The following is a 14273-nucleotide window of genomic DNA, read 5'->3' as shown; positions in this document are numbered from 1 at the left end:
ACGATGTGGGGCAAAGGAACGGAGATCAAGTCGGGAAGCCGAGTGTTCCATGGGCCGAAGGAAAAGCGTCCAAAGGTGGAAGTTGCCGAAGAGCTCCGGGCGAGCGTGCTGCTGCATCACATCGTGTTACCCGAGGGGTTTAGGAGAGGTTACAGCATATTTTGCGTTGTTCCGATTCATGTCCAACTGCCGGCGACGCGTTAAGAAGCTGCCGATCGCAGCCGTTAGGAAAGGTGTCAAGCAAGGATCAGCGTTCCCCGCCGTGGATGTGCCGTTGCGACAATAGAAGGAGTACCAGGCTGCAGAAACAGTTTTATGGAAGGTGGTTCAGGCAGACGAGTTTGCCGACGAAGTGAGAACCCTGGTGAAGAATAAAGATTCGACAGCACATGAAATGTCACTCGCGAGATCGAGTAAACTGTATCGTCTTGCGCTGTTCCTGGATGAGGATGGTGTCATGCGGATGGAAGGTCGTACAGAAGCGGCGAAATATGCGGCGTTTGATGCGAGGTTTCCGATCATTCTGCCGAAGAACCACGTGGTGACCCGAAGGTTGTTGGAACACTACCATCGGCAGTATGGGCACAGCAGCAGAGAAACCGTTGTAAACGAAGTTCGGCAGCGATTCTACATTCCGTGTCTCCGAGCGCTAGTAGATCAAGTAATGCGAGTGGTGCAAGATCCAGAAGGTGAAGCCAATTATTCCGAAAATGGTACCCTTACCAGGACAGCGTTTGGCGGCTATTTTGGTCCACTGGAAGTGTCTATTGGCCGAAGGAAGGAAAAGCGATGGGTGGCACTTTTCACGTGCCTAACTGTGCGAGCGGTACATTTGGAGGTGGCGTACAACTTGACGACGGAGTCGTGCAAAATGGCGATCAGGAGGTCCTTTCAGATAACGGGACGAACTTTGTCGGTGCCAGTCAAGATCTGCTGAAGGAAATCAATCTAGCGTGTGCGGATATGTTTACCGATGCGAGGACCCATCGGACTTTTAAACCACCGGCTGCTCCACACATGGGAGGTGCGTGGGAGAGAATGGTGCGCTAGGTGAAAGAGGCACTGAGAACGTTTACAGATGGTCGGAAGCTGACGGACGAGATCCTGCAGACGACACTGATCAAGGCAGAGAACCTGATCAACTCTCGTCCACTCACCTACGTGTCCACCAACGTGACGGAAGACAAGGAAGCGTTGACGCCGAACCACTTTTTGCGTGGTCGTTCATCGGTCGAGTGTCTGCCGTCGAGGAATCCGGTTGACCTGGCCAACACGTTGCGTAGTAGCTACCATCGCGCACAGTTCTTGGCGGATGGATTCTGGGATCGTTGGCAGAGGGAATAACTGCCGATGTTAAACAAGAGGTCTAAGTGGTTCATGGATCAGCGGAAAGTAGTGGTTGGAGATTTGGTGTTCGTGGCAGACGGAGAGAAGCAAAACGTCTAGGAGCGAGGTGTGGTGAAGAAGGTGTTCGTTGGGAGTGACGTTCAGACAAGCAGAGGCGAGAAGGTCAGACCGGTAGCGAAGCTAGCCGTTCTGGAGGTAACTTCGAAGAAGTAATCCCCGTACTGTTCCTGATGTAACCAGTCACAGGGTTTACGGGCGGGGGAATGTTGCCGTTGCAGTCAGGCCTGAAAGGGTTGCGGTAGTATAACTACCGTGAACGCGCCCCTTTGATGCGCCCGTTTTTGACGTTACTTGCCATCGCTGTAGCAGTGTGGCGCATACATGAATGTATACACGCAAAGATGCGATAGTGAGTGGGCGGTCATCGCTTTCGCACTACTCTGTTTTGTTTACCCCAGCAGCTGGCCTGGAAAGAGGAAAATATAGACTCCATCGCGATAGATGTGTTTTTTTTTTGTTGCGGATTATTGTACCTAGTAAGTTGTGTAATTTGTAGTTTAATAGTTTATTTGTAGCCTTTTAAATATTGTGAAATCGTAGATTGTTCGCCACTGTTGTACCGCGGGAAGCAGATATGTTTGTATTTAGTTTATTATTGTTCAATTACCGTAAGTTAAATATTATGCAAAGGTGACATGTTGTTCAGTGTATTTTATTTAATTAATTGGTAGGACCTCGCTGAGCCCGCTGAAGCTAGATTGACATTGAGGATTTGCAGTAGGCGTTGAAAAACTAGATTGTATGTTGTCGATTGTAAGTTTGTTTAATGTGATTAGTTTGTTAATTTTGGATATATTTTAGTTGAGTTTGTCCGTCAGAAGACATACACACCGTAGAGGTGCGAACACCAACCAATTTCAAATTCCAAAACATTTCAACAAATTCCAAATATCAAATTCAAATTGAAAAATCCATAAAATTCCAAACTATTCCAAATTCCAAATTTTAACAAATCCCAACGAATTCTTAATTCAAAATCCCCATATTCAAATTCCATTAATTTTGAAACTCCAAAAAAAATTCCAACAAATTCAAAATTGCAATAAAGTTCAACGAATTATTATTTGCAGATTCGTAGAACTTTCAAATTTCATACAAATTTCCTTAAACAATTAAAATGTCAACAAATTCCTAACAATTTCAAATTCTGGACAACCATAATTTCGATAAAATAAGCTGCTTTGGTACTATTATTTATTGAAAATAAATATACTTCATTTAAAAAAAATAAGCAAGAATCAAAATGGAGCAGCTCCAGGCAAAAGATCATAAAAATTCTGAGTCGACCTTCTTTGAAACTTTGCGTTATTGTTTGCATTGGGCAGTGCAGCACATTTTTGCTAAAATTTGAAAATTTTGAACGTTCATTATTTTTTAATGGATCCTTGATAATTTTTAAAAATTATATCACGGAGATGGTATTTCTAACCGAAGAGATGTCTGACACAAAGTAGTACAGAAAAATGTTGTCGGTCTGAAAAAATCGTCTTTTTTTTTAATTGTGTAAAAGAAAAATTAAAAAAAAAGTTTAAAACCTTAATTTCTCAAAGTCACCGAAAAAATCCAAATTCCATCAAATTTTAAATCTAAATACGTTCAAATTTGAAATACCAACAATTCTACCAAATTTCAGCCAATTTGAAGTGCCAACAGATTCTATTAAATTACAATCAATTCCAAATTCCAAATTCCTAATTCCAAATTCCAAATTCTAAATTCCAAATTCCACATTCCAAATTGCAAATTCCAAATTCCAAATTCAAAATTCCAAATTCCAAATTACAAATTCCAAATTCCAAATTCCAAATTCCAAATTCCAAATTCCAAATTCCAAATTCCAAATTCCAAATTCCAAATTCCAAATTCCAAATTCCAAATTCCAAATTCCAAATTCCAAATTCCAAATTCCAAATTCCAAATTCCAAATTCCAAATTCCAAATTCCAAATTCCAAATTCCAAATTCCAAATTCCAAATTCCAAATTCCAAATTCCAAATTCCAAATTCCAAAAAATCAAATTCCAAATTCCAAATTCCAAATTCCAAATTCCAAATTCCAAATTCCAAATTCTAAATTCGTAATTCCAAATTCCAAATTCCATAATTCCAAATTCCAAATTCCAAATTCCAAATTCCAAATTCCAAATTCCAAATTCCAAATTCCAAATTCCAAATTCCAAATTCCAAATTCCATAATTACAAATTCCATATTCCTAATTCAAGTCCAACAAATTCTTAATCCATAATTCTAATTCAAAAATCCTATTTCCAAATTTCATCTCAATTCAAATTGCGTGCTCCCACAAGTTCAAACTTAAAAAAAAAATACCAAATTCCTTCAAATTTCAAGTATCAAATTCGTATAGAGTAAATTTTTTAACTAATTCCAACAAATTCCACTCAATTTGGAACTCCAACAGAATACATTAAGTTGCAACAAATTCCAAATTCCAACATATTGCAAATAAACGAAATCTCACTTCCAACAATTGGATTTTTTAATTCAAAATTCCAACAAATTTCAAATTCCGATTTCAAACAAATGAAAAATTCTAACGCATTCAAAATTCAAAAAAAAAACTTTCAAATTCTTAATTCCATATTAAAAAAAAAAGAAATCATGTACCATATTTCATAAAATTGCTTATTCTTACAAAATCCAACAAAGCATTCATGTCAAATTTCAACAAATTTAAAATTTAAAATTAATTTGAAATTAAAAAAAAAATCATCCAATTTTAAATTCAAAATACCCACCAATGCCTAATTTATTCTTCGTTCAACGAATTCTTAATTCCTAATTGCAAATACCATGTTACAACAAATTACGGATTACAACAAATTCCAAATTCGAATTCTTAATTCAAAATTCCATAATCCAAATATCAACTAAGTCCAACCAATTATTAATTCTGAATACCCAATACAAAGTTCCAACTAATTTTGAATTTCAACAAACTTCATATTCCATCCAATTTCAAGTTCCACCAAATTCTACCAAAATCCAACCAATTTCAAATACCAACCAATTCCAACAAATCTAAAATTCCAAGAATTCAAATACCAAATTCCAAAACGAAAATTAAACACGGAACATACTTACCACTCTGCGCCGAGTTGAGTGCCTGCATCTCCCACATTTGCTCCTGCCGGATGTCGTCGTGGTAGTCCTGCGAACGAGAAAAGAAAGCCAAAGAAGCAGACGCTAATTAGTAAAATGAGTTTGCGAGCAGAGCACAGAATTACAGCTGAAAATTGTGGATCAAAAGCATTTGTGAATTATGAGTGGAATTGAAATTCGAATTATTCGATTTGCAATTCCAATGGAGTTGTTTTTCTTTGCAAAATCTTCTGCGAAAGTAGCGTCATGACGTTTGACGCCTTGGCGTCTGAGGCAGACACGGTCGGGTTTCAAATGGAACATATGTAGAGCAAATTGTAAACCCACTAACGAGCATCTCGAGTTGGAGCGTCTTCGCCGTTGTCGTTCCTTTTCTCATCCTGCAGGACATTAGATGAATGTCATTGTGGTGGCGAGACTCGTTGTTACTGCTCGTACAGACGGCTTCCTACGTGGGTGTTTTTCCTTCAAGTAATTGAGATCCGTGTATGTCAGCGTGTCTACGCTTTGCATAGTCTACTAGGGAGGGTTTTGCGGCTTAGGGCAAGGACCAGCCACGTGAGTAATAAGGGAACTTTATTCCGTTTCATGGCTGTGGGACCGCATCACCAGAAGAGGATAGAAATGTTGTCCTAGGTCGGGGATTATATTATGTCTGATTCCTTAGGGTAGACATGAAGACACAATTTTTATTGATGTCATGTTCACAGAACTATAAGCATATGTCTAATGGAGTTGGGGTGTAGGAACTTAGGGAACATGGTTTGGAGATTTCAGAAGGAGACAGCAGAAGCATCTGCTTTGATATAATTTTGTAATTAAGCTTTGAGAGCCACCTGCAAACTGAGGTTGCAGACGATTCTTTTTCTTTTTAGGATTGCTTTAAACCTCTCTCTGGACTTGCTGTTAAAGTTTACTAATTCATTGGTGCAGTGCCCAAAATCTGCTTGAATACTGCCCTTATCTGAGATTCTTCAGAATTTTGTTTTGACTTGTCATTGGCTGGGTCACCCAAGGTGCTTCGTTAGTCGAAGATAGTTTTCCATTTCGAAAAGTGCAACAGCCAATACGAGAAAGCCCCCAAGAGACAATGATAGATCGAGAGAAGAATTATCTGATCGCCATAAGGCAAATCGAAATCCTCATACTAATTATCAGATATCATCTGTCCTCGTGTGCTGAAGAATATGCTGACCAAGTAAGAGCAACTGATTTATTGCTCTGGTTCGGTTTACCAAATCACAAACACTAGCAGTCAGAGCCGTCTGGGAAAAGATTTAATCAACCCCATCTTCCAACTGCAAGAGAACACAAACAACGCCATACCTCCTTGGCGCAATAAACGTCAGAAATGACCAGCTACGGTGGGGATTCATTGTTCAAACGTCAAGTGACCTCCTTTCGATTCGAGATCTCACACAAGTTGAAGCTTCTCGCCGTGACACATGAAGGAAAGATGACCGACCACCGGCTATGAATTATGCATGACGCTTCCCATACCTACTTTCCCGTTGCGGTGGGTGTGCAGAGAAATCTGAGGGATTTGTTCTGCTTGCACCAACCCACCCGTAGCAGCCTGGTCCTTTGGTGTGGACCAACGAATGAGGATGCTGGGAAGAAAGCCATGTGAGCTTTTTCGAGTGTGCGGTTGAGTGGGCGAAGAGATTGCAAAAACAATCTGACCAAGGAAAGCTTCGACTTTGGGTTCACTTTTAATGGCATTGGGAAAGATGTCTCACGTGAAGCGCAGCTCTGGAATGTATTTGAAAGTGGTTTACAGTTAAAGGGGGATTTCACTTTTTTTTTCGTAAACCGAATGCTCTACACATTTGTCAGCAAAAAATCAAATTTTTTTTCTACGAAGGATTTAAAAACAAATGCTTCCGTTGCAAATATTTGAAATCGTTTCACTTCAATTAATTTCTGTTGGTTTGATTTTTTCTTAATTTTAATTTGATTCGATGAAAAAAGTTTATTAAACTAGTAGACCCAAAAGTTTCATTTCAATTTCCCAATCCCTTGAAATCCATTGAATTCAACATTTTCACATAACACGCATCAACAATCACGTTCTCTGTGAAGTTGACAAAAGTAATTCTACATTGAATTGCTTGCGCAAACTTCATCTGCCGTCTAACGAAAAAAAAACCCCCGTCACCAGGTTTACTCATTGTCAACCTTGAGCGCCACCCTGTCCTGTCCACCCACGGATAAGCTGTGTCACTCATATCTACAGCACCCTTTGGCTCGTTGATTTACAACCTTTTCCAAGGTGCTTACGACTGTTTCGTCTCGTCTTTTCTAGTTAGGGCTGTTTTCCTTAGCTTTGAAAGGCTTGATACGTAGCTTGAGTGGCATTCAACGTCAACACAAACTGGGAGAATCAATTAGCGAAATTTAAAAGGCTTTGAAGAGCAACAGATAAACAGATTCCTTCCATGCCGTGCTTTCTCTGGCTTTAATTGAAATAAATACCCGTGGGCGTGGATCGAGATGATTAGAGAAATTTGAGTTTGCAGTGTAAATAATCATTTCACGGTGATGATTTAGCTTTGTGTAGGACAAAGATCGCCTTAAAGCTTACAAGAAGCCTTCTGTAAATGGAAATTCAATTAATCATTCCATTCATCGAAGTGAAGACAGACGAGCTCTTGTAGAAAATGCTAACCCTGCTTGAAAGGGGTCCATTATTCCCCCAATGACCGAGACGAATCCATCACCCCTATGAAAAACTACTTCCACCCTGCTGGCCGTCAATCATAATTCCATCATCACTATGCGGAAAAACACAGAGAAGCGTAGCTAGATATGACAACTACTGCTAGGACACTCTCCGGAAAGAAAAGCATTCCACCAAGATTGATGGAATGGTTAAGATCCGTACCACACCACCGTAGTGCAAAAAGCGAGCAAATCGTAAAATTCCATCATCTGGCAGACCAGGGACATAGTTTTTTTTCTGGAATATTCACTATATTTGCAGCGCCATTGTTCGTCCACTTCGTTCGGTCTATGAGGGAGGAAATCCGTGCGGGCAATTCCAGGCTCTGATGTCCAATTTGTCTCATATCTGGACACCCTGGAGTGTCATCCTATGCCACTCTCCAACGAGACATTTACACAGGCCATGAAAGATGAAAAGTCTTCTCCGGCCAATGGATACTAGCACTAGGGTGGTTCAAATTACCGGTCAACCGATTTCAAATCAGGTCGTGATTGTTCACGCAAATTTCTTTTTCTTCCTTGATTTGTTTTCCGTACTGAGTACCAGGGTCCAACAAAGTCACTTTCAATCGAAAAACGTCAGCTGTCAATCATCACTTTCAATTGAAAGTCATTCTTCTCTTCGAGCAGATCCCCTTTAACATCAACCGAGCCACTTGCTGTCAGTTTTCATGCTTCTACCCATGACTCGTGTTCATTTCGTCTTTCATTTTCAAACATCAAAGCGAAGCGACTTTTGTTGATTGTTCACTCGGTTCATTTAAGCGCGTGCGCATAGAGCTGTGCAAGTGGATTTCAAATTTATCATTGTCCGGTGGTTGGTTTTGGCTTCCATTCGTTTCCATCTATTGCTGTCACTTTTACTCCGGTTTGAAATGAAAGGGACCGAAGGCGTATAAAATATGAGGATCGGGACCATGCACTGATCTATAGAAAATGAAAACATCAGCACACGCTTCACATTCCAATTAAATGGAATTTTTGGAATCGAGGTGACGTCTAAAGTTCGAAAATCGAAATGCGACACTATGTTTAAATCTAAGATGGCGGCGTATTTAAAAACAAAAATGCGTAAAACTTTGCCTGTAGATTTGAAGACATACTTCAAATCTCCGCGTACATCGTACGGGTTAGGCAAAAGGTGTACGTTTGACTTTGTACTGTCGCATTAATGACCCTTCGCTCATTTTCAACTTCTATTCAACTTTCATACTACCGTACTCTAACGGAACTATCTACCTACCCTCTTCTAAGACCATTCTTTAGCTAATAAATTATCACACTAAAGGTTCGTGTTGGATAGCATTTCCAACCAACTCTGAAAATCGCAAACTTCGCGTATGAAGTAACATAAAAACACTTTGAATGGGAAATATGGTGACGTCTGGATGCCGGAAATCGATGACCGATACCTTTTTGAAATCCAAGCCTTTCCGATTTCAGGAAAAGTGGGAAATACTGACACTGACCCATCAATATGGGTATTTTTTGAGTGGGAGGGACGTCATAAGACCGATATGCCACACCATTTTCCAAATCCAATATGGCGTCTGATGCTTTTAAAAAAAAGTATTATTATTATTTATCTTTATTAGGGAGGCTTTCAGCCTGGGGCTGGTTCGCCTCCAATGTTAAAAAAAAGTAGGAAATACTGTCAAATATCCATTAAAATAGGTATTTTTGAATCGAGATGACAATCTATATTCAAAACCATTTTGAAATCCAAGATGGCGGCTTCCGATTTAACTGTCAAATACCCATCAATATGGATATTTTTGGAATCAGGGGGCGTGTAGAGGCCGGAAATCGATGATCAATGCCATTTTGAAAGTTTGAAGTTTGCAGCCAATTGGTTACCCATGCTGACTTCGGTTCTGATCACCTTCTAGTAAATTTTGAAATATCCCAAGAAATAATTTGTAATCCCAACAGCTCTACTTTAAATAACCATAGAGCTGATTGGGAGCAAAATCGAACATTTATGGAACATAACCTTGATCCATAACCAAATCTGATGTTAATTAGGCTCTTAAATCTCTGAATACTTCTATAGTTGAAGCACGAGTTGCCTCAGTACCAAAATGCGAGGTTAAATTCGCTTCAATTATAATAGACGATGATCTTCAGCTCTTGATCCATCTGAAAAATGTCCGTAGGCGGCAATATCAAAGAACACGCAATGCTGCCTTACATGGTTACTGATAGTCGCTTTATTTCTCTTATATTCGTTCATCGTGGGCGACGGTACTCGAAGCATCGGTATCTCAGCAAAACTCTTGAATGATGTGAGTGAGGAGTGTGAGTGCCGATGCACCACTCAAACCTTTGGGCTGCATGCTCTTCTTCTCTTCTTCGTTCGCATCGCTTCGTATGCTTTAGTCTTCATGACGATGCGAATGGTTTTTCGCATCAACGCAATGCTCATGCTTTGATCCTCACGAAGAATATTTGAATATGCTCTAATGATGTCGCACGAAGCGTATTGGCGCTGACAACGTCTTTCCGTCGGGAAGCTATTTTTTTCTCTGACGATGTTTCTCATAAATGTTAGTGTAAATGAAACAAAAACTATTCCCTTTTGTACAAAACCTCGTTCATGAACGATAATAGCAATGATGCTCTTCATGCAGAGGATCAATCCGGGTGTATTCTTCTTTGAGTGGCATCGCTCGCGAAGAACGATTGTTGGGATCGTATTGCTGGAAATTTGAGTGTGAGTGACCCATGCTCAATGGGTGCATGTGGTCACTCAGCGAATGAAGTGAAGGGAGGTGGGAGCAGTCTTCAAAACTGTCACTGTAGAAGTCACGAAATGACTGATCATAGTCACCCTTTTTTTTTTTTTTTTTACCACTCTCGAATCGGACGCTCACTCAATCAACGTACCTAGTTGCTTTTGACAGTCGACAATGAAAGTTGGTCACTCACCGCTCCACTCAATCAGTCGTGCTGTTTACACTCTTCTTCATAGTGAGTGTCATTTCAGCAGCAATTTTTCTATCAATCAGTATTGTTGACATTCGTTTACCTATCATGGATGATAATCGTGACATTCTTTTTTCTATAGTAGCCTCCGGTTCTAGCGCACAGTTTTTGTGGCCTTCCCACGAAGAAACTGAAGAAAAAGGTATATTTCATTGATTAATATCACCTGAAGGATTCTGCTTTATCAATGGTTGTTAGAAAAAGTTACCGTAAAACGGGCTGTCTTTAATCGCAGGGGAGACTTTGATCAGGAGGTCGTGCATATCCATTATCGAATCTATCATTGGATATTATACCTATCCTTATCCGGATACTTTTAAAAAGGATAATATCCGAGTGAAAATTATACGGATAGAAAAGTTTTGAAATTATCCGGATAGAAAAATCGTGGATAGGGATAAAATCCATTATTTTTCCATCCGGATAGTATTCTGAGTACTCCAAACAGCTTATGTTTAGAATAGGGATGTTTGATATCAAATATGTACCCATAAATATGGGTATTTTTGGAATCCGGGTGATGTAAAGAGTCTAGAAATTGATATCCGGCGCCATTTTGAAAACCAATATGGCGGTCATTTTATTAAAAGAAAAGTGGGCAATACGCTACAATATGGGTATTTTCGGAGCGGAGACGACGTTTTGATGCTGAAAATCAATGCCTGACGCCATTTTGGAATCTAATATGGCAGCTATTGGTCTCAAAAAGATTCAAACATCCTACAATATGGATATTTTCGGATAAGAGACTACGTGTATCTCAATTTTAGATGCTCAAAACATCTCACACTAGCGAATTAATCTTCGAAACATCTTCTTGCATTTCTCGCATCTACTTGCATCGAGCATCATCTTTTTGCAGGAAATCTTCAGAATCGTCATCAATCTTCTTTCTATCTACTCAGCGTGCGAGCAGCTAGCCACAGCACAACACAATCTTTCCTGCAGCGTAGATAGAGTCGTCCCCCTCGGTGTAGAGGCTGAAAATCGATGTCCAATTGAAGTCCATTGGTTTATAAAAACCTGTGAAATACCCTACAATATGGGTATTATCGGAATGGGGACGACACGTGAAGGCCGAAAATCTATGTTCGACGCCATTCTGGAATGCAAGATGTTGGTCACTTGTTTTAGAAAAAGTGTAAAATATGATACGATATGGTCGCCACCCTGGATTCCAAATAGGCCGTAACCGTTCCAAAAATACCCATATTTTAGGGTATTTTCCACTTTTTCTGATCCCAATGGCAGCCACATTAGATTCCAAAATGGCGTCGTGACATCAATTTTCGGCATCTACCGGTCCTTCCCATTACGAACATACCCATATTGATGGGTATTCGCCACTTTTGTTAACCCAATGGACACCATATTGGATTTCGAAATGGCATCGAACATCAATTTTTGGCATCTACACGTCGTCCCCTTTCCAAAAATCACCGATTTCTCGCAAATAAAAGCTTGATCTCGCAAGGAGACAATATCAAATGATACAGGAATCGTTCCTCTACCTGATTGTGGTGTATGCTTTCGAAGTTGAGATTCTATTTGCGAGAAATCGGTGATTGGCGTGTTTTGTTACAAAAGTAAATACAATGGTGAGATTCGTTTAATTATGCTTTGGTCTTTTCCTTTGGCTACGTACGCTCTCGTGACAATCGTGAGATTTTGCAACTCTGGGTGGGAGAAACAAAATAACACGAATTGCTTCGTCAATATAAGCTATCACACACGAAGAATGAACTGCACACACATTGCTGCTGTTCTTCTACCGCGATGGGAAAATAATCCGATCATCGCTTCAGTGCGATAATCAGTAACTCGGCAAATGGTTCACAGCCTAAGAGGAAGAGGAGACTATTGCCTTCTTACTCTTTTATTTCTATCTCTATCTCTATCTATCTCTATCTCTATCTTACGCACTTCAAATCGACCAATCACGAGCTGGTTCGCGTTTGACAGAAAAGTGGTTTGTTTTCGCCACCGTATTGTCTCCTCTTCTCTTACCCTGTACCAAAACATCATGCTCTGTTCGAATGAAACCTCAGACCATTCGAATAGAAACATCAAAATTGCTTTTTCGAATGATAGCTGCAACCGGACGACGATTGTTTTGTAATCAGATGATGCTCCTCTCGAATACAGGATGAACATTGATACGAGAAGCGAATGGACCTCAGTTGAAATACGTAATGCTCTCTGTAGAATGATTGTCATCCCAAATTAAAATGCATATTGTACTGATTCAGCCCCATAATGCAAATCCTCCAAAACGATGATGTAAAGCGTAGGAACCGAAGATTGTTCCTTTCGTGGTGGAGGAAGTTTCCTCTACCAACAAAAGATTTTGGTATCCATGATGGAATGGCTGTTCCTGGCTATTCAACATGGAAATATAAACAAGCGAACTATCAACCCAATTTTAAGCATTTGCAAGGCATCTGATATCCTCTAAGCACTGTATGTTGTACAGCCAATTTTCAATTAATTATCATCCTTTATTTAGAGGACAGTCATATGGATGGTCGTCAGCTGATGACGAATTCAACCATAAGGCAATCATCCAAAATTCGGAAGCATATTGCTAAAGGGCTCGACCAATGCAATAATCATTCGAAGTATTGCGGATGTTTTCCTTCAGTGTAGATCAATAACAGTGTTTGACAGAAGCTTTCATACAAGGTGTGTATAAAACTTAGTAGAGGTGGGAATATTGTTCGCTGCTCTGACTATGTTTTAAAATCAGTGTCAACTTCAACTGCTAATTTCTAGTGAGTAAAAGCTCATACACATTTTATTTAAATGAACAGATAATGTGTTCGAGAAAATTTGAACATACTGAGAGGTAAGCACATATCATCTGTAGTAATGTATAATCAAACATTCAATGTTGTGTATCAGGGAACGCTTGCGCAAATAGACTAGGGTGGGAAACGGATTCGAAACGCAAATGTCATTAGCCAAATACATCCGTAGACCATAGGTCCACCGTTGTATAATTGGCAATGCACCCGTGTACTGAATGGGAATTGTGGGTTCGAATCCCACCGGTGCCCGTAGATTTTTTCGCAAAATTATCTCACACACACGTCTCTTACCGATGATCCTCGCCGATTTTGAAATCAACTTTCGACCCAACCATTCCTATCAACCAACGGCTTGAATTTCTGGCCATCCAAGCTAGGTTTGGCGATACCAACACGTGCATCGTCGTGGTATACAACCCCTCTGGTTGCAACGCACTTTTTGCCCAACAATATGAAAAGCTTCTACTCGATCTGCTGGAACACCATTTTGACAGGATCTTCCTGGTTGGTGACTACAATATCAACGTCGCCGCGAGTCAACCCACTGCGAACCTACTTGCTTTGAGACGGATTCACATCACCTTCAATCTTACGGTGCTACCCACGTCGGCCACCCGGATCACTGAACACAGCTCTACTACCATTGATCTAATGGTAACCGATCACCCACTGTTCATCAAAAAATCCAAAGCTGTAAACGCGAACTCCATTTCCGATCACGAAGCTGTGTATCTGATCGCTGACGTGCGCATACCTGAAGCTCCACCTCGTCGTATGAAAGTACGGAATCTCGGTAGGATAGATCCCCTACGGCTGCAAGCTGATTTCCAGGCAAAGGACCTACAGCACATCTACCAAGAAGAAGACATCGACATCAAAACACAACTTCTCACTAGCGAACTTTATTCGCTTTTGAACCAGCATGCTCCGGAGCGGATAATTAGTGTTCGTGACAAACGCAGGCCATGGATAACGAACGAAATCCAAGCTGCAATCACCTTACGGGACCTAGCCTATTCTCTCTATGTGCGAAATCCGAATCGTGTCAGAGGAGATGCTCAATGGCGAGACTACATCTCCAAAAAAAGTAATTGGTGCTGCTAAGAAAAGATATGCTGATTCGCAGTTTGGCATGGATCTTCCTGCTAAGCAGCTGTGGTGCAACCTGAGGAGAGAGGGCATACATAACAATGCAAAGAAGAATGCGGCCATGGAGGAATTTGATGCTGA

The 14273-nt window shown here is 40.4% G+C and overlaps 1 protein-coding gene across 2 annotated transcripts in view; it reads right to left on the bottom strand.

The window, feature by feature from the left end:
* The window catches only part of LOC135700646 (branchpoint-bridging protein-like), a 230846-nt gene that overhangs the window by 33883 nt on the left and 182690 nt on the right, over positions 1–14273 (bottom strand). For both annotated transcript variants that reach the window (XM_065221219.1, XM_065221220.1), the window contains exon 6: positions 4510–4576. In XM_065221219.1, the coding sequence (XP_065077291.1) occupies positions 4510–4576 (67 nt within the window). The remainder of the gene's footprint in view (positions 1–4509; positions 4577–14273) is intronic.

This window comes from Ochlerotatus camptorhynchus, unplaced genomic scaffold (genome assembly GCF_037179485.1).
Source record: "Ochlerotatus camptorhynchus isolate MF236.1 unplaced genomic scaffold, CSIRO-AGI_Acam_v1.1 ptg000140l, whole genome shotgun sequence".
Classification (NCBI taxonomy): domain Eukaryota; kingdom Metazoa; phylum Arthropoda; class Insecta; order Diptera; family Culicidae; genus Ochlerotatus; species Ochlerotatus camptorhynchus.
Note: the sequence above shows the minus strand (reverse complement) of the source record. Positions and strands in the feature narration are given on the sequence as shown.